The sequence below is a fragment of the Erythranthe guttata genome, chromosome 10 (genome assembly GCF_056151865.1).
Source record: "Erythranthe guttata isolate IM_541 chromosome 10, IM_541, whole genome shotgun sequence".
Classification (NCBI taxonomy): Eukaryota; Viridiplantae; Streptophyta; class Magnoliopsida; order Lamiales; family Phrymaceae; genus Erythranthe; species Erythranthe guttata.
Genome location: NC_142542.1, coordinates 16719431 through 16738916, shown reverse-complemented (window position 1 = coordinate 16738916; position 19486 = coordinate 16719431). Strand labels below are relative to the sequence as shown.

The 19486-nt window shown below is 34.5% G+C and overlaps 1 protein-coding gene and 2 long non-coding RNA genes across 6 annotated transcripts; 2 read left to right on the top strand and 1 right to left on the bottom strand.

Annotated features, from left to right (window-relative positions):
• Nucleotides 1–1423: 1423 nt before the first annotated feature.
• PDE327 (FAD/NAD(P)-binding oxidoreductase family protein) lies at nt 1424–16604 on the top strand. Of its 3 annotated transcripts, XM_088823839.1 has the most exons (16): nt 1424–1832; nt 2006–2068; nt 7176–7616; nt 7879–7950; nt 8603–8728; nt 8854–9066; nt 9589–9636; nt 10461–10622; nt 11871–12032; nt 12120–12213; nt 12340–12458; nt 12583–12627; nt 12887–13205; nt 13450–13561; nt 14098–14780; nt 15063–15471. In XM_088823839.1, the coding sequence occupies exons 1-13, from the start codon at nt 1488–1490 to the stop codon at nt 13118–13120; spliced, it is 2124 nt and encodes a 707-aa protein (XP_088679965.1). In that variant the 5' UTR covers nt 1424–1487; the 3' UTR covers nt 13121–13205; nt 13450–13561; nt 14098–14780; nt 15063–15471. The 3 variants fall into 3 exon arrangements, with proteins under 3 accessions (XP_088679965.1, XP_088679966.1, XP_012851473.2); XM_088823840.1 differs by lacking the exons at nt 13450–13561; nt 15063–15471 and adding an exon at nt 16392–16604 and having other exon boundaries at nt 14098–14776; XM_012996019.2 differs by lacking the exons at nt 13450–13561; nt 15063–15471 and having other exon boundaries at nt 14098–14983.
• LOC148767712 (uncharacterized) lies at nt 10832–11699 on the top strand. Its single transcript, XR_016033779.1, has 2 exons — nt 10832–11142; nt 11448–11699. It is a non-coding gene; the product is annotated as an uncharacterized LOC148767712 (long non-coding RNA).
• On the bottom strand, nt 16109–19157 carry LOC105962762 (uncharacterized). 2 transcript variants are annotated; one of them, XR_016033781.1, is made up of 5 exons: nt 18841–19157; nt 18669–18750; nt 18509–18556; nt 16676–17352; nt 16109–16393 (listed from the first exon to the last, which is right to left on the bottom strand). It is a non-coding gene; the product is annotated as an uncharacterized LOC105962762 (long non-coding RNA). The 2 variants fall into 2 exon arrangements; XR_016033780.1 differs by lacking the exon at nt 16109–16393 and having other exon boundaries at nt 16471–17352.
• Nucleotides 19158–19486: the final 329 nt, after the last annotated feature.

Sequence of the window (19486 nt, the reverse complement as noted above, 5' to 3'; positions counted from 1 at the left end):
GCAATTTATTAATCGAAGTTAGCATATTTGCACGATGTTGAATGTTTTTTCGCATGCATTTTGGCAGCTTTCTCTATATCGGTAGAATATTGACTATTTTCGCATGTAATCGAGCAATATTTAGTCAAATGACCATAGCTATTGCCTATTAAGCGGTCATTTTCTAAATTTTTGAAAATTAAAATTTCGTACAATATATTTTTGGAGGTTAAATCATAAATGGTGAAATATCCAAGGATTTTCGATATCAAACCTTTAAAGATATCTTTATTATTTCATCATATATTTTTTTTCTTTTCAAATTTCTTGACCCGCCAAATGTAGCCAAATTTCGAATTCGACCTATAAGTTATAACATCTGAAAATTGAATATGTAAAAACATATATATTCTGAAATCGTTACTCGGACATTTTCCCCTAGTTTTTGTTACTCGTTTTGGATTCAATTTGACTTGTGTTTTTCTTGATCTCTAAGCTAATTTTCGAGCTAAATTCGTTACTCAGTTTCTACTAGTGGTATGGGCTTGAGTTGCCGACTGCATGAAGGGCATTCGGCGATGGATGACTGAAATCCCGAGTTAATTTCCGATAAGTGAATTTACTATGATCTCGTGTATACCGCTGAATGAGGTCTTCTAAACAACCTCCCCTTTTTTTAAATTGGAAAATTAGACAAAAACCCTTAAATGAGATGAAAATTCTTAAAGCCCTAATCAAATATTTTGTTTTTTCTCAAAGTCCATTAGTAGATTAATCTATTAAATTTGAAGTATTTTTTTTAATTATCCTTCACAATTTTAACATATGCAACTGAAAGATTCGAAACCATAATTTTACACCCAATTTCGTCTGCTGGCAGTTGATCGATTGTTGATTGCGTTGTTCGGTCATTTTCTTTTTTATATTTGTTTTTCAAATACTTCTTAATAATAATAATGTCATTTTCTTATATAGTTTTAATTTTACGGTCGATTATCTTACTATTTAACATACAACAAGAAAACATATTTTTACTAGACTTATAACTTTTGCATTCAAACTCCAAATCACACTAATTCAAGTTTTATTAAAAAAATGACGACAAGTAACATACATTTTGCATAGCGGACTCGGAGCTGGTGCCCACAAGGAACCAACCCTCATTGGAGTTCAAATTCCCACACTGCGGCTGCTATGATTCGATCCTAGGACCTTGCACCAACTTATCACCTCCGCACCAATTAACCGGGACCTGTTAATTACTCGGTTGTTATGAAATCCTCAAATGTGAAGTTAATTGCCAACTTTATACAACGAAATAAATCTAAATTTTTATTTTATGATTATTTATTTAATTATTTATATACTAAAAAAAAAGTCAAAATCTTTTAAAACCCAAAAGAAATTAACAGAAAAATGAAAAAATAAAGGTGTAAAACCCCATCCTTAAAACCCAGAGTTGTTGCACCTTATCAGAAACTCCTACATTTTTTGCAAAATTCGAAACAATGCCAATTATCTCCCACCACCTCACTTTTTCCTTCAACAAATTTTCTTTCTCAAATTCCAATTCCAGATTTCCGTTTCCTAATTCCAAGCAATTCCACAAATTCCCCAAAATTCTCACTGTTAATTGTGCTCAGAAGGCCAAAAGGACCGGAAAATTGAGATATCCATCGGAGAAAAAGAAGTTAAAGCACCAGAAAAAGTCCCAAACCGGCGGCGCAAATCCAATTGAAGGTATTTGGAGGCTTTCCGGCGTCGGAGTTCCGGTCAATGACGACCCCGGAAAAGACTTTCTCGGTGTTTCTGCCGCTCTGCTCAAGGAGATTGCTAAAATTATTGAATTTCCGGTGAAGATACTGCATTTTTCTGGACTTTTGTTTCTTATATTCGATTGAATCGAGAAATGGTGTTTGATTATTCATGTTTATTGCATAATTAGACTACTATGCTTATTTAGTGGCTTGGTTTTCTGCATGACATTTTCCGATTGATAATTTGTTGCCCTATTTTTATTTTGAAGGTTCCTTCAATGTTGCCACCAGAGGCTTTCAGGGTGGTTCGAAAATCATTTGATGCAAGGAAGGTATGGGAAACATGATAAATATCAATATTTTCATTTGTGCATTTTATAATAATTTGAGCAACATAATTGAGAATTCGATACCCATATTGTTCCATATTAGCGAGTGATCATACTACTTGAGGCCTTTGTAAATTCGGCGGCCAAGTCCAGGAATTTGTTACAGGGTGGCCTTAAATTTTCGGGGGTTCAGGGGTAGCGCCCTCGAAATTTTTTTAAGGACTTTTTTGTGACAAAATCAGAAAATAGGAATAGGAAATAAATTAGAGCTTTTTTTGCATTAATTTGGATTTTGGGTGGGCTAATTAATAAAATATGGGTGGGCTAAATAGATATATAAGTATAATTTAGGGGAGATATTATCAATTGAGGGTGGGCTTGAGTTCACCCTTGCGCTACGGTTTTCGTCTACTTTATTTGGTACTAAAGTGGGAAGGTGTAAATCAAAGGCTATGATGGTAGAATGGTATTGAATGTTTTATTTGAATTTCTTGGATGTAAGTAAATGACTATATTATATCAGGATTTTAATTAGCAGCCTTGGATATACTGACCAACTTTAAGACACACACACACATATGGTCTCGATAGTTGATATGATCCTCTATAAGAGATGTCATGTTGCTAATTCTCTAGCATAACTATGCTCGGTTATTGATTACTGACAGTTTTTCGTTAGTATGTAACGTCCACGACACTAGAGAATATAGTTGATCCGTAATTATGACTGCTGATAGTAGCCAAGGCACTTGATACACAATTATTGATGTATAACGTAGGTATTGGCCTCTTTGAGATTGACACCTGGAAACATTATCTGAATCTTAATTAGAACCCAAGTAGATCTTGTGTTACATCCAAGAGTCGATCATATTCACTATGTGATCCAGGACCTCCTCGAGCACCTTGAAAAGTCAACTACCCCAAAAAATTTAAGCATTTGTTGCTCAACATTCCCTTTGGAACTGCATAATGATCTATTTCTTCAGACCTTAGAGCATCTCCAAGAGTGTAATGTAAACCTATATTATACACAATATGAACAACAAAGATCAAAATAGTGAGCTCCAAGAGTAAAATGCATAATTAACAAATTGGCTAAATTGTAACTTTGGCTTCTCAAATTTGAGAAACCAAAACTACAGTTTAGCTAATGCAAAAGATATTAAAATAATATTATATTGTTCTTTATAATATATTTAGCATTAAAAATTATTTTATATTGTCTTTTTTTTTTGCAAATAAATGTACTAAAGATGAAATTTATTATTTTACTTAATATCAATAATAAATAAAATTAGAAAAATATTTATCATTTTAATTAACATAAAAAATATTTTCTAATGAATTATAAATTTTTAATGTTTATTTATATATATCAATTAAGTTATTGAAATTTCTTTTATCAAATTTAAAATTATTTTTGTATACTTATTAATTAGTATTATTAGTTATTAGTATATTAACTAAAATAAAAGTCAAATAATTTTGTAAAACAAAAATTATTAAATATTCAACATATAAATATATTGTTTAGAATAATACACATTTTTATTAATATTTAATAATAATTGAATATCATGTAGAAATTATTTAATAAAAATAATTAAATATTATAATTGTGTAAAATATAAACAATATTGTTGGAGTGCAATGTTAAAAGTGAAGTGCTAAAACACTGTTCATTGTGTATAATATAGATATAGACAACCGTTTTTAGACAAACTGTTGGAGATGGCCTTATAACATCTCCTATTAGATCTATGTTGCTTCAATCAACAATATATTGCTAGTGTGTATTGAATAGAACCAAGTTGAAATAGTTTGTTTCTACATTGATTTAATGAAATCTTGTTATTTCAAGTTCTTATGATTTATCGTCTCTTAATCCTGAAAATAATTAACATAGACAAGGATTAGTGTTTTCTGCTTTGACAAAGCAAATAGATGGAATTTATTTGGAGTTGATAGCCTCAATAAGTAAGGTAAAGGAATCCACATATCAATAAAATATAGTACAGACACCGAAACGCAGACAGAAAGATACTCGAAAGCAGGTACGGGGAAACACCATTTATACAAAAAAAGAAAAAAATAGGACACATGAACGTTGGATACGTTTAAATATAAAAAAACATAGGAGTATGTTTATTAAATGATAAAGTAAATGTCTCTATTTGTTTATTATAAATTTAATATTTTCATACAGTTATATTCATATAAATTATTTGGAGATTTGCTATCGATTTAATGTGAGTCAAGAATCAATGTACCCTGTTGGAGTATATTCAAACCAATCAACTAATTAAACAATGGAAAACTTTATTTATTTTTTCTAAAATTTAAAATCCCGGTGCAAATAAGGAAGTAGAAGAACATGAACTGTTAAAAAAACCAGGTCTAAATCTATAGATTTAATAGACCAATAAAATCCCGGTGCAAATAAGGAGTAGAAGGACATGAACTGTTAAAAAAACCAGGCCTAAATCTATAGATTTAATAGACCAATAAAACAACAAACAAGACACTCAATGATCAAAGCTTTAGTGACAAGTCAGGCCCTAATTCTTCAGGGGGCTGCTCCTCATCTTGTTCATTATTTGCGTCAGCGCTCAAGTTTCCCTCTGAAGTACTTGGACCCTGTCCCATATATGGAAGGTATGAAGTAAAATCTGGATTTGTATGAAGTAGTTGAGGTTCATGGAAGATGGGGAACATTGGGTAAGCAGGGGCATGCATTTGATGCTGCATGTATTGAGGGTAGTATGGGGCATTCATCGAGAAAGGGTTGATAGCTCTTTCGGGTGCTTGATTGAAAGAACTAGGAAAAGGGATGCCGTTACAGAATTGGTAACCGGCATATCCGTAGTTGCTTTCATGCCCTTTCATTGCACTCTTCGCCACGACCTTCTCCACTTTGTGGGCGTTTTGATGTCCGCCTAATGCTTGCTTGTTGGAGAACTTCTTTGGGCAATAGTTGCACGAATATTCTCTCTCCTCATGCTGTACCACATGCCCATCGAGCGGAGGAGGCTCTGTTGAATTAACTGCAACTGGATTTGGATCTATTTTTCCAAGGGATAGACTCAAATCTAGTGATGGATCACCATCTGAATCTTCTTCGGCCTTTTCATTGATCTCTGCATTTTTGGATGGAAAGTTTTTCAACATATCAAGGGAACGAGTCATGATTTGGGAGTAGAAATATTTGAAACACGGCCGAAAAATATTATACTAGGTTAATGTGATGAACTTTCATAGAGGTGCGGAGCGGAATTTATAGAGGGTCGATAATAAATATATGGGGATTATTTTTACAGAGCGAATCTAATTCAATGGCCTTAAGATGGTAAGATGATTAAGACGACTTTATCCGGGGCGTAGTATTACGGATTCTGAAAATGATTTTTAAGATTATTCCTAATATATCAGTTTGCAGGCGTGTGTCTTTGATTGTCTTTGATTATGTTTGTGTTGAATTCTAAGTGATTTGCTAATTGTTAGAAGAGGGAAAAAGAATTATTACGCTAGTGGACCCAGCTTCCAAAACCTGAGAGATTCTTCGTATGAAATTGTGGGTAATCCTTTGATACATAATAATGTTGTGTCTATCTTGTTGTCACAATAAACAGGTAATACAGAATATGCTGTTCATTGTCTGTACTGAGTTGAATTGACAAAATTTGATGAACTTCCTAATTTGTCTTTGTGAAGAGACCACCATACCCTATTCAAATATATTAGTTGACTAATTTGTGTGCTTAAGTAAAATAGGAGTTTGGGACAATTGAAAGAAGTTGTAATAAAAAAACGTTACGAAGAGGTTGACGATGATAACCAACATCGGTTGTAGGAGAAAGAGGTTAGCATGTCAATAGTCGAAACCTGCAAAAGGTCTAGAATGCCCTTGTATAAAAGAATTTACACTGCCACCTCTCCTAGTTTGTGTGATAACCAAATCCTCCCTTCTCATTTTTAAAGAAATCAAAGTTTTACCTTGAGTGTGTTGATATTTTAATGAAGCTATTACACCGCCTCATCTTAGTTACGATAATTACTAATACCTTGATAATTTTTTATTATTTAATTTTTGCTTGGACCATGTTAATGTTGGCTGAAGTTTGCTTCCAATGTCTCTCTCTCTCTCTCTCTCTCTCTCTCTCTCTCTCTCTCTCTCTCTCTCTCTCTCTCTCTCTCTCTCTCTCTCTCTCTCTCTCTCTCTCTCTCTCTCTCTCTCTCTCTCTCTCTCTCTCTCTCTCTCTCTCTCTCTCTCTCTCTCTCACACACACACACACACACACACACACACACACACATTGTCACACATAATTCAAACAGTAATCATAACGTTAAAATATATATATATATATTCTCATACACACATAGTCACACATAATTCAAACAGTAATCATAACGTTAAAATATATATATATATATATCTGGTCATGCTGCAGTAGCATACACTTGAAAAAAGTATAAATTGATATGGCACGAGGAAAATTACAATTTAACCCTTTAGATTGGTGAAACATTGCATGTAACTTAAACTTTACGATCCCTTGCACTCATACTTGATATATTACACTCATATCCTGTCACATGCAAGAGTAGTATAATAAGTTTACTGAGATTTGGTGATGGTCTTAGCATTTTCCAATACATACACTAACAATAATTGCGACGTCAAATAAATATTAACAACATTTGCTTGCCAATGGAAAAAGTTTCGTAATACCTTAAATAACACTGGTTGATGATGTAATTAACTAAATGAACTAATCTTAGTCTTCTCTAAATCCATAAGCTATATTTTCCTTCAAAATAATTCAGCCTATGCCGTATGGACACGTTGTCTGATAATCGTAGGAAAATATTGATTTCAAACTTCCATAAATTACTAGAATACAGTAGACAGTGGTGTATTGTTTCATATTTTCCTCTACACTTAATGAAAGTGATGGTTACTACTTGTATTGCACTTGAGTATGTATTTTCATATAAAAAGTCTTATATAGTGCTTGTGATAGTCTTTTTTGAATCGAACACTATTAGTTTAACTCAAAAGATTTACAGACCAACTAATTGTTCTGTTTACTCTAATGAATTGCAGAAAGAGCCCAAGTTTGTACACACCGTGGATATGGATGTGCAAAAACTCGTAAGCCTTGTGCCTCATACGCGGGAGTTCATTTCTGAACTGGAGCCAAAAACTGGGAGTTTGGAGTTTCTGCAAGACGATAGTGTTTCGGGCGATTTGATGAGTGTCATACGCAATCACCGGACAATAGACGAAGAAGATGCATCTTCTGAGAAAGTTATGCAGAGTAATAACGAAATGGGAGCTTCTAAATTATCTCCCACAAGAAAACCGAAAGTAGTAGTTGTTGGTAGTGGACCCTCAGGATTGTTTGCTTCTCTCGTGCTGGCTGAATTTGGTGCGGATGTTACACTAGTGGAAAGAGGGCAAGCGGTTGAACAAAGAGGACGCGATATTGGTGCTTTGGTAGTCCGTCGAATGTTACAGCTGGAAAGCAATTTTTGCTTTGGAGAGGTCATATCTTTATCCAATTTGTAATTCAAGGTCTTTCCTGTGTCATGGATTATTTTTCCTTGATTTTATTATGTCGAAAGGTGCCTTATTTGTGAGGTTAGTGTAGAAAAAGAGTAACAACTAAATTAGTTTCGTCATGAATTGAGCAAATTACATAGTATTTGCAAAGTTGTGTTTCTTCTAAATGTATTTCGTTAACTTCTTAAAATTTTCACTGTATTCTATGCCAATGTTCAATTTATTAAAGACTTATGATTGACAGGGTGGTGCAGGTACTTGGAGTGATGGGAAGCTGGTTACAAGAATTGGGAGAAACAATAGTAGTGTGACATCAGTAAGTGTTACTATCTTATTGTACCATCTAATGCCTTCTCTTGCGTATTTTGTTCATCTTTTCATTATTACTAATTACAAGTTACAATGCTGCATTTCTTCTGAATTGATCTTTTGTGTCTTTAGTAGGGTTGTGAATTTGAGCGGAATTTCCGATTTCCGCCGATCCCGATCCAAAGTTTCCCGAGTTTGTAACAATATTTTCATTCCGAATTCCGAGAATTCCCATTTCCAACTTTTCCGATTTTTATGGGAATTGGAATATACGAGATTCCAATTTCTAATCCAATTTGAAATTCCAAAAATAATTCTGAAAATTCCATTTTATTTCCTCCCAAAAACTATGCTTACAATATCAATATTATTATGTACTTCATACATAAAAACATGAAATTTTCCGAACTGTACTGTTTCCGATCCAAAATATTTTGATTTTTGGAACAAGTTTTCATTCTAATTTCCGAAATATATATATATATATATATATATATATATATATATATATCACATTTTTTCCGATGGTGCTAATTTCGGTTGGATCCGTCCGATTGCCACCCCTAAATTATTCTTTAGGTTCTTACGACATAGGTCTTGCTTCTACATTTTATATGTCGGGAAAAACATATTTTATAGTTTATCTTTTGCATGTGTAGGTTCTGAAGACATTGGTTCAGTTTGGAGCTCCATGTAGTATATTGGTCGATGGGAAACCTCATCTGGGAACTGACAGATTGATTCCACTACTAAGAAACTTTCGTCAATACCTGCAAGAGTCGGGTGTGAGTAACATTATGGATTGTGCGAATCTATAAACCAATCTTAGTATTATTGTGTGTATAGCAGGTGTCAGTGCTTGTATGTTCTTCTTATTCTTTTTTATTTTTTCTTTTATGTATATGGTTAGGTAACTATCAGATTCGGGACGAGGGTAGATGATCTGCTGGAAAAGGATGAACGTGTTACAGGCGTTCAAATCTCTGATTCAAGAGGCAGCATTGAGTCTAGTAGCCAGAAATTGGAATACGATGCTGTAGTTCTTGCTGTGGGGCATTCTGCACGAGACACTTATGAAATGCTTCTTTCTCATAATGTCGACTTGGTTCAAAAAGATTTCGCTGTGAGTTTCTTTTTAATAATAATTGAAAAAAGGGTTTTGTTTTGGTCCTTGTGCATCTTTTGCCTTGTATTAGCAGTGATTTATGTTTTTCGAATTAGTTATTCCGGAATTAACAAACAAAGCTAACTATACTTCCTTGCCCTCATTTTTATGTATTCATGTTGACCTGAAACAGAGTTGAAAAGGTTGGAGATTTCGGTATACTTTACTATTTCCATAAAAAAAAGGTGGTTTGAATGTTAATAATGTCACGTCATTACTCTCAAGAGTGAGCGGACTTTTAAGAACAGAAGCATACATTTCAGGGAATATTGTCATAAAGAGTGTCTGAAACAGACCAAAGTATCTTTTTGTTGGCAGTGTAATTGCACATCATCTAATTACTTCTGTTGTAAGGATTAATCTTACTAGTGTTTATAAACATGGTACTTCATCAGACATTGTACTTGCCATTTGATTACTCAGTTTCATTTTCGGGTTTTAATTTTGTTAATTGGAATATATTTTCTTTTAACTTGGCAGGTTGGCCTGCGGATAGAACATCCCCAGGAACTGATAAACGATATACAGGTTCGTCAACTAGTTTAATAGAAGTGGGGAAATTTTTCACTTAACTAAATGTCTTTAATAAAGGACTGTTTGAACATTCTTGGCTGCTTCGTTTACGTCAAATTTTGGTTTTTCTACTGTTATTTTAATTGCTTCATAGGAAATAAATATGAGAAAGAAGATTAAAGTTCCATCTGCAATTAGATCCATGGTCTTAGGCCTGTAGGCAACAACGAAGAAACTTATTCAGAGAACATAGAAAAAAAATAAAAAAAAGCCTTATTCAGAGGATTATTACTGGAATGTAGATCTAAAGTAATTTCTCATACGCCAAGTTTAGATAATTTCCTAATAAAATTTATTTCTTAACACAAATTGCAGCCAATGTCTATGAATTTGGTCGGATCATTAAACTAGTTGAGTTGTACAACAATGAAACATATCACTTATTAATTGATATAGTTAAAGAGTTACTTAGGAAGACTAAGTAGTTTCGGAACGATCTTACATGGTTTTTTTTTTTTTGTCAAGTTGGTGTGAGGGTATATTTATTTAGTGATCGAAGATATTCCACTACTAGTAGTATAAAGAGATGCAAGTTGGTATGTTCCTTGGAAACAAAATAAGATTGTGGAGAATCGAAGTTTCAATCGAGTTGCCATGAGGGAGAACTACATATGTGGATTCATTGGACATATTTTAGGAACTTTGTGCTCGTACCGCCTCTGAAAAATTGATGCCTATTACAAACAAGAATTTCATTCTCTTTTTTATTCCTACAAAGTGTTTTCAAAGGACAAATTGTGATTTGCCGATTAATCAGATGTATGTGTACAATTATGCAGTATTCGGAATTAGCAAGAGAGGTTCAACGTGGACGTGGAAAAGTACCAGTAGCAGATTACCAGGTTGCTGAGTATGTCAATCACAAATTTAAGGATACACCCTCAATTTCGGAGCCAACGAGTCGTAGTTGTTACTCATTTTGCATGTGTCCTGGAGGCCAGGTATATATTAACCCTCTTTCTTAATTACGTGTATATCATAAAACGAGTACGTATTAGTCCAAAAAAAAATTATATTTAGGGCAAGGTAGTTAAAATCGAGATCTAGATCTTAAAATCGTACGATTTTAAGATTTTAGACACTAAGGAGTAAGATCGGACTAAGATCGTAAGTACCTCAAAATCGTGTAAAATCCAAATCGTTAAAATCGTTAAAAACGCGATTTTAATGCGATTTCGGCGATTTTATTTTGTCTCAGTTTGGGCTGAAATTTTGAGTTTGGGCCCAAAAAACTCTATATTTAATTAAAAAAAATCCAGCCCAATAGCAAGTAAATTAATAATATTATAGGCCCAATTTTATTTTGCCCTAAAACATTTCAACGGGAAGAAAATCTCTTGAGAGAAAACCAGAGTTTGTGAGTGTGAGTAACCAACGGAAGCGGCTGACCGTGAGGAAGGCGGCAGCAAAGGAGGCGGTGGTACGGCGGCGCAGCGGTGAAGGAGGCGGCGCTGCTTACTGGTGAGTGTTCTTTTTTTTTTCCTTTTTTTTTCTTTTTTCTTTCTTCTGCATCTGTTTGTGGGCTGAGTGTTCTTTTTTTCGTTTTTTTTTTCTTCTTTCTTTCTTTTTCTTTTTTTTTTTCGTTTTTCTTTCTCATTTTCTCTGTTTATGGTGGTGAGTATTTTTTTTCTTGTTTATTTTTTTCTTTCTTCAGTCTATGTGTTTGCAAGGCAGAAGCAGAAGCTGGCTGTTTTTGAAATTAAATATCGACAATTTCTCGTCTTTGGAATCAAATAATTACTTACACATTATTATTTGTTTTTCAGATTCTTACTAAAATGTCGGGGGTTGCTTCTAGTTCTTCAGTTGTGTCTAAGAAAAAGAAGAGTAATTCGAAGAAGTCTAGTGGAAGTAGACCCGATATTGGGTGGGAACATGGCATTGACATTGACAATAATGTTTGGACTTTGGATGTTTTATATTTGTTTGGACTTATTTTATTTGTGATGAGATGATTTTTAAGTAGTAAGTACTAGCAGTTTATATATATATATAGCGGGTTGCAATTAATTTTACAAGCCGTGTAAAATCTTACGATTTTACGATCCGATTTTACGTTTCCGATTTTACAACCCCTCTCCGATTTCAAGTAAAATCCCGATTTTAACTACCTTGATTTAGGGGTTCCAAGAAACAAGAGAATTCAAAAAAAAAAAAAAAAATGATTTTTCAGTAAACACTTTATGCAGGTGGTCCTCACCAGCACAGATCCATCGGAACTTTGTATAAATGGTATGTCATTTTCTCGGCGTGCATCTCGGTGGGCAAATGCAGCACTTGTAGTAACTGTGTCATCAAAAGATTTCGACGCTTTAAGTTTGAGTGGGCCTCTAGCAGGTGTTGAATTTCAGGTACTTTTGTGTTTATATGTAACTTGTTTTTATCTAAATCTTGCTCATATCTTCCATTTTGTTTTTTAATTATTAATTTACTCTCAGAGAACATTAGAGCGAAAAGCAGCTATAATGGGTGGTGGCAACTTTGTGGTTCCTGTGCAAACAGCTGCTGATTTTCTGTGCAACAGATTGTCAGGTGGAACACAATTTATATACATATGTATAAAAAAAAAATCGGTTTTTTTTTTTCCTACCTCGAGGTTAAATTCCTTGTGCAGTATCTAAATTCTTAAAGACTATCTGAACTGGCTTTATTTTGCAGGAACACCTGTGCCAGAATCCAGCTATCGATTAGGTGTAAAGGCTTCAAATCTTCATGAGCTATTTCCTGTTCAGATTACTGAAGCTTTACAGCGCGCACTTTCAACGTTCGAAAAAGAGGTTTTATTCTAATCTTTCTTCAATGATATTTCACTTTCTAAACTGAAATGTTAAAAGGCCGTATCTTCTCTGTTTTTTTTCTTTTTCTTTTCTAATTTTTAAATTACCATTGTCGAGCTTACAGTTGCCGGGATTTGTCTCCACCAGTGCCCTTCTTCATGGAGTGGAGGTACTATACTTTCCCGGTTTGCCAATTGCTTAAAATCATTTTTTCGTTTCGTGAATCAAATAACTTATATTATCAAAAACTAACCATCCTTCAGATTAGTAGGCACATTGCAGATTTCCACGCGTTAATATTACACCATAAAAGGGGTTTATGCTAATAAAAAAAACAGGAGGGATCTTTTGACAATTCGAATAAGTACCGAGTGAAAAACGAATTCAAGAATATAATATTTAAATTTTTTTTGTTTCCCTTGTTGTAGACGAGAACTAGTTCTCCAATCCAGATAACTCGAACAAGTGATACATGGGAGAGCACCTCCTTAAAAGGGTTGTATCCAGTGGGTGAAGGTGCAGGATATGCCGGTGGAATAGTGAGTGCTGCAGTTGATGGAATGCATGCTGGATTTGCTGTAGCACGAAATCTTGGTCTGTACAATGGCAGCTTAGACTCGGTTATGGGCAAGCCTCAAAATGTCGGGTTTGTCAAATACTGAAAGTTCCGTTTCTTCTTCACTCTGTTTTCCAAGCTCTATAATCCAACAAGCTAAATGAATCACTTCTTGATGGGGCAATAAACTGGTGAGTTACTCATTACACTTTTGAATTTTTTTGAATTTTTTTTAATCGTCGTGAAAATTGAAGTAATACTGAGAGTCGGTCCAATCGATTGTTAGCCTGTTTTAACTTTTTACCATTAATTAATTGTAGATATGTTCCTGGTTTAGAATTATTGTTGAACATCTGTCGATATTTGACAATTTTGGACGTATGTTGAGCAGATTTTTTCTCTCTAATTTTATTTTATTAATATTTTTTTTTACAGTGATGGAGTCTCAGTTAAAAAAAATGTTATGTCCACTGCTCTAATCAGAAGAGATCAAATGTTGACTCTGTGAGGAAGTAATTTTGTAGGTTTTGAGTATAAATCAATTGAGGTGAGGTTAATTTGGGAATTTTTGGGTTTTATGTTTGTCTTTTAATGAAAAATCTCACAGGATACTTGAGTTGTGCAGTAAAAATGTAAAATATGTTTTATGTACGATTTTGTGTTAATCTAAAGTTAGATGAGTTGAAACTCGACTCAAGTGTATTTGTTTGGTTAACCCCTTTGGTTTGAGCTTTATGTAAAGGGTCTATTATAATAGTCTGACAACATGCTGTGTTATTTCGTTGTTACAATGAGATGTTATTTAGAAGAAATTCAGACCGAAATGTTATGAATTGAGATAGTATGCTAATATAAAATTTGTGTTGTTATGAATCTATATATTAATTGTAGAACGAGTATTAATATACCATTACTTTAGAAATGAATTGTTGGTCGCTTAACTACACTGCAGTTTTAGTTATGCGTGCTTGTGTAGTTATGTGTATGCTGTGAAAATGTATGCCTATGATATGTTTAATTGTTATCAATATTTGTTGCGTATTTTATGTTTCTCATAATTACACAATTTTACGTACTTTACAGCCGAATCAAACCTAATGGCACAAAAAGAACTAGACCAAGCCAGCTGGACCCGACAATTCCGATCCAGCCTACACTCAACAGTAGACTTCTTCGCAAATGTCAGTCTGCGAAAAGCGCACTACAAATGCCTCAAAAGAACGCCATTCTACCGGCTAATTTTACCGTTTGCCAAGCATGAAATATCCATCTCGCAAGTCACAGGGACACAAATAGGCACAGTCCTCATATTGAAAACATACAACAAAGAGAACAGAGTATTCAAGATTGGAGGAAGAGAATTGCGCGTCACAGAGGAGGATTGCAATCTCATATTCGGCATCAAATCAGGTGAAAAAAGCATAAGTATTCGTAGAACCACCAAAGCAGAATTCGGTCTAACCAATCGTAAATTTAGAGACGTAGAAAAAATACGGTTGGGGATGTTGAAGCCTAAAATGCTGGAATGCATTGACAGTAGAGATGACGAAGATGTGGTTCGTATAATCATACTCCATGTACTTACATTCTGTTTTTTTGCAACTTCCGGAGACCAAGTCAGCTGGTGGATGGTACAGCTGTGTGATGAAGATGAACTGTACAAACTCATTGATTACAATTGGGTAGGTTAGATCGTCGAATTCCTGATGAAATATGTGCAGGAAACAGAACCATCATTAGTCCGTGGATGCACAACACTATTGTTGGTATGTTTGCATAGTTATATATACATTAAATGGTGATCAACTCTGCATAATAGTATTTTTGTTAGTGTACATAGTTAACATGCATTTGTAATATGCAAGCTCGTATATTGATTTGAAACATAGTGTACATTATATCCATATAGTATAGTACTGTAAACTAATAGTATATTTATTTTGTTTAGATAGTATATTTATATTGTCTTTATATGATATTTATAATATCTTAATAGTATATTAATATCTAACATGCAATCCATTTTTAACACTAGATTGTTTCCGCAGTTCTGGATGTGCGAGAGGATAAATATCATTGAACCAATCATCGTTGATGCTTTCCCAAGGTTCCAGAAGTGGAATTTGAAAACACTGGCGACAGCGCTGGAGCATAAAGCCATCAGAGACATCTACAACGATGAAGTGAACGAGTCAGCACTCACTCAGACAGAAGAAGAAACTGCGTTCTTCAACAAGGACACATCTGCTGCAGAAAGAGGCAGTAAAAGGAAAAGAACAATTAAAAATAAGGAGCACAAGAAAGGCAAAACAGATGACACATGCACCAGTTCTGAAACAGGAGATAATGATCAGAATATCAATGTCCCAGAAAAATTCATGACTAAATTACGTGAGAAGTCGTCAGAAAATCGCCGTCTTTCCAAGCTAGCACTTCAGTACGAGACTGAATCCCATATACTGAGAGAGAAGAACAAACATCTGGAATACCTCTTGGCCAAATACGCACCAGCTACAGAAGCGAGTCATGAGGGATCGACCCAACCCATAGACCATACAACAGAAGCAAGGTTAGCTGCCGAAACATTACGTTGCGCCGCACTCGAAGAACAGCTGATAGTTATGAAACATTCGTACGATGACTTGGAAGCAACAACAGCACTGTTGAAGCTACATGTAGAGGCCCTGACCGCTGACAACAACATGTAGAGGACTTCTTGCGGCTATTGTTGTCAGCGGTCAGGGCCTCTACATGTAGCTTCAACAGTGCTGTTGTTGCTTCCAAGTCATCGTACGAATGTTTCATAACTATCAGCTGTTCTTCGAGTGCGGCGCAACGTAATGTTTCGGCAGCTAACCTTGCTTCTGTTGTATGGTCTATGGGTTGGGTCGATCCCTCATGACTCGCTTCTGTAGCTGGTGCGTATTTGGCCAAGAGGTATTCCAGATGTTTGTTCTTCTCTCTCAGTATATGGGATTCAGTCTCGTACTGAAGTGCTAGCTTGGAAAGACGGCGATTTTCTGACGACTTCTCACGTAATTTAGTCATGATTTTTTTCTGGGACATTGATATTCTGATCATTATCTCTTGTTTCAGAACTGGTGCATGTGTCATCTGTTTTGCCTTTCTTGTGCTCCTTATTTTTAATTGTTCTTTTCCTTTTACTGCCTCTTTCTGCAGCAGATGTGTCCTTGTTGAAGAACGCAGTTTCTTCTTCTGTCTGAGTGAGTGCTGACTCGTTCACTTCATCGTTGTGGATGTCTCTGATGGCTTTATGCTCCAGCACTGTCGCCAGTGTTTTCAAATTCCACTTCTGGAACCTTGGGAAAGCATCAACGATGATTGGTTCAATGATATTTATCCTCTCGCACATCCAGAACTGCGGAAACAATCTAGTGTTAGAAATGGATTGCATGTTAGATATTAATATACTATTAAGATATTATAAATATCATATAAAGACAATATAAATATACTATCTAAACAAAATAAATATACTATTAGTTTACAGTACTATACTATATGGATATAATGTACACTATGTTTCAAATCAATATACGAGCTTGCATATTACAAATGCATGTTAACTATGTACACTAACAAAAATACTATTATGCAGAGTTGATCACCATTTAATGTATATATAACTATGCAAACATACCAACAATAGTGTTGTGCATCCACGGACTAATGATGGTTCTGTTTCCTGCACATATGTCATCAGGAATTCGACGATCTAACCTACCCAATTGTAATCAATGAGTTTGTACAATTCATCACACAGCTGTACCATCCACCAGCTGACTTGGTCTCCGGAAGTTGCAAAAAAACAGGATGTAAGTACATGGAGTATGATTATACGAACCACATCTTCGTCATCTCTACTGTCAATGCATTCCAGCATTTTAGGCTTCAACATCCCCAACCGTATTTTTTCTACGTCTCTAAATTTACGATTGGTTAGACCGAATTCTGGTTTGGTGGTTCTGCGAATACTTATGCTTTTTTCACCTGATTTGATGCCGAATATGAGATTGCAATCCTCCTCTGTGACGCGCAATTCTCTTCCTCCAATCTTGAATACTCTGTTCTCTTTGTTATATGTTTTCAATATGAGGACTGTGCTTATTTGTGTCCCTGTGACTTGCGAGATGGATATTTCATGCTTGGCAAACGGTAAAATTAGCCGGTAGAATGGCGTTCTTTTGAGGCATTTGTAGTGCGCTTTTCGCAGACTGACATTTGCGAAGAAGTCTACTGTTGAGTGTAGGTTGGATCGGAATTGTCGGGTCCAGCTGCCTTGGTCTAGTTCTTTTTGTGCCATTAGGTTTGATTCGGCTGTAAAGTACGTAAAATTGTGTAATTATGAGAAACATAAAATACGCAACAAATATTGATAACAATTAAACATATCATAGGTATACATTTTCACAGCATACACATAACTACACAAGCACGCATAACTAAAACTGCAGTGTAGTTAAGCGACCAACAATTCATTTCTAAAGTAATGGTATATTAATACTCGTTCTACAATTAATATATAGATTCATAACAACACAAATTTTATATTAGCATACTATCTCAATTCATAACATTTCGGTCTGAATTTCTTCTAAATAACATCTCATTGTAACAACGAAATAACACAGCATGCTGTCAGACTATTATAATATACTATCAGATTTGTCAACCAAGCATCACATACACAATAGTATCTTGACAAAATGTAAAACATCAAAATACCCATGAGATTAATTATCCTACGGACAAACACCACGCTATCTAAGACACAGAACCGACTATTAATATCCTAATATACTACCGGACTTCATTAACCAACTATCACATAGATTCGATTTAATCACAATGTATAACATGAATAAACCCATGAGAGTAATTACACTACGGACAAACAGCACGCTATCTAAAACACAAATCTGACTACTAATACCTTAATGTACTATCGAATTTCATTAACCAACTATCACATTCATCGATTTAATTACAATCTATAACATGAATAAACCCATGATATTAAGAGGGTGTTTGGCTAAGCTTATTTTAAACAGCTGATAAGCTCTTATGTCTGATAAGATGTTTTTAGAGCTGATAAGCTGTTACATCTTATTTTTATGATAAATTTTTAGAGTGTTTGGATAATCAGCTTATTTCCTTTTTTTACTCATTATAAAATCTTAAATAAAAAGGTGGGGTAGAGGTACTTATTTGAAAAGATCTTATTTGCTCTCCAAGAGCTTATTTATTAAAAAAATAAGATCTTTCTTTAAAAATTTACCAAACACTTTGGAAGAGCTTATAAGCTCTAAAACATCTTATAAGCTCTTTTTAACATCTTATAAGCTTAGCCAAACACCCTCTAAATACACTACGGACAAACAACACGCTATCTAAAACACAGATCCGATTATTGACGTTTTACTCGTCTATACAATTTTCTGATATGTATCAATAGGGGATATCAATTGCTCACCCGCGTTTAGCAGCATAATGTCGTCTGCCATTTTCGATGCTTCGATGACTGCAACATTTTACTATGTATGTTAGATAAGCAAATATATACAGATTATCCGAAAAAAAATCTCAAATAGACTATCACGTCGCAATTAAACATAAACATAGTAATGGGTGACCTTTTTTGGTGGTTGTCCTGCCCATCAAAAGTTGAAAAATCAGCGATTGATTGCTCGAATTTGGTATGCGATTATAACAAATCTGCAATTATACAAACGTGATAGTCGATTTAGCCAAAACATATCAACAAATCCATGGACGATATCGATGCAACTAGCGGCGAAGACGTACCTATGGGTTTATGCTTGCTCGGAGTGCACGTAGTCGTCGTTTTGATACAGTATTGCAGATATCTTCCGCGTTCAATCGGCCGTTCCGGGAAGTGGTTGTGGGAGGTTTCGCAGTTTATTTGATAGTGGGTTTAACGGGAAAATAGGAAGGGATTTGATATTATTTCAAAAGGTAAAGTAACGGGATTTGTGGGATTTGATTGAGGGTAATTATGTAATTAAGAAAAGTTTGGGCTTTTATCAAAATGGCAAATTTAAGTTTGGGTCTACCCCTATTTTTTGAATGTTTAAGGGGGTTATATCTAATAGACCCTATATATAAAGTATGCTCTTGATATTTATCGGAGCGATTTTTTTTTGATTGTTTTGAAAAGTTGTAAACAAAATAGGGTTGTTTTAAAAGATTTACACAAATTGGATTCCGTCGCCAAGTGGCGTGGCGACTTCATGACGTGTCGCTACGTGGAGTGGCGACTTCATGACTCGTTGACACGGTCAACGGCGACAATAAATCCATTTTTTTTTCAAATTTCGAATTTTCAGATTTTTTTTAATTTAAAAAAAAACATAAAATACAATAAAATATAAAATACATAAAATACATTTTTAGCATTTTTTCAAGGGTAAATTACAAACACGCCCCTGAG

Bases quoted from the DNA above. Each gene is read 5' to 3' on its own strand.
- PDE327 (XM_088823840.1), top strand. From the start codon at position 1,488: ATGCCAATTATCTCCCACCACCTCACTTTTTCCTTCAACAAATTTTCT. The intron at 8,729-8,853 runs GTGAGTAACATT...GTATATGGTTAG, and splicing joins AATACCTGCAAGAGTCGGGT to GTAACTATCAGATTCGGGAC. The intron at 9,637-10,460 runs GTTCGTCAACTA...ACAATTATGCAG, and splicing joins AACTGATAAACGATATACAG to TATTCGGAATTAGCAAGAGA.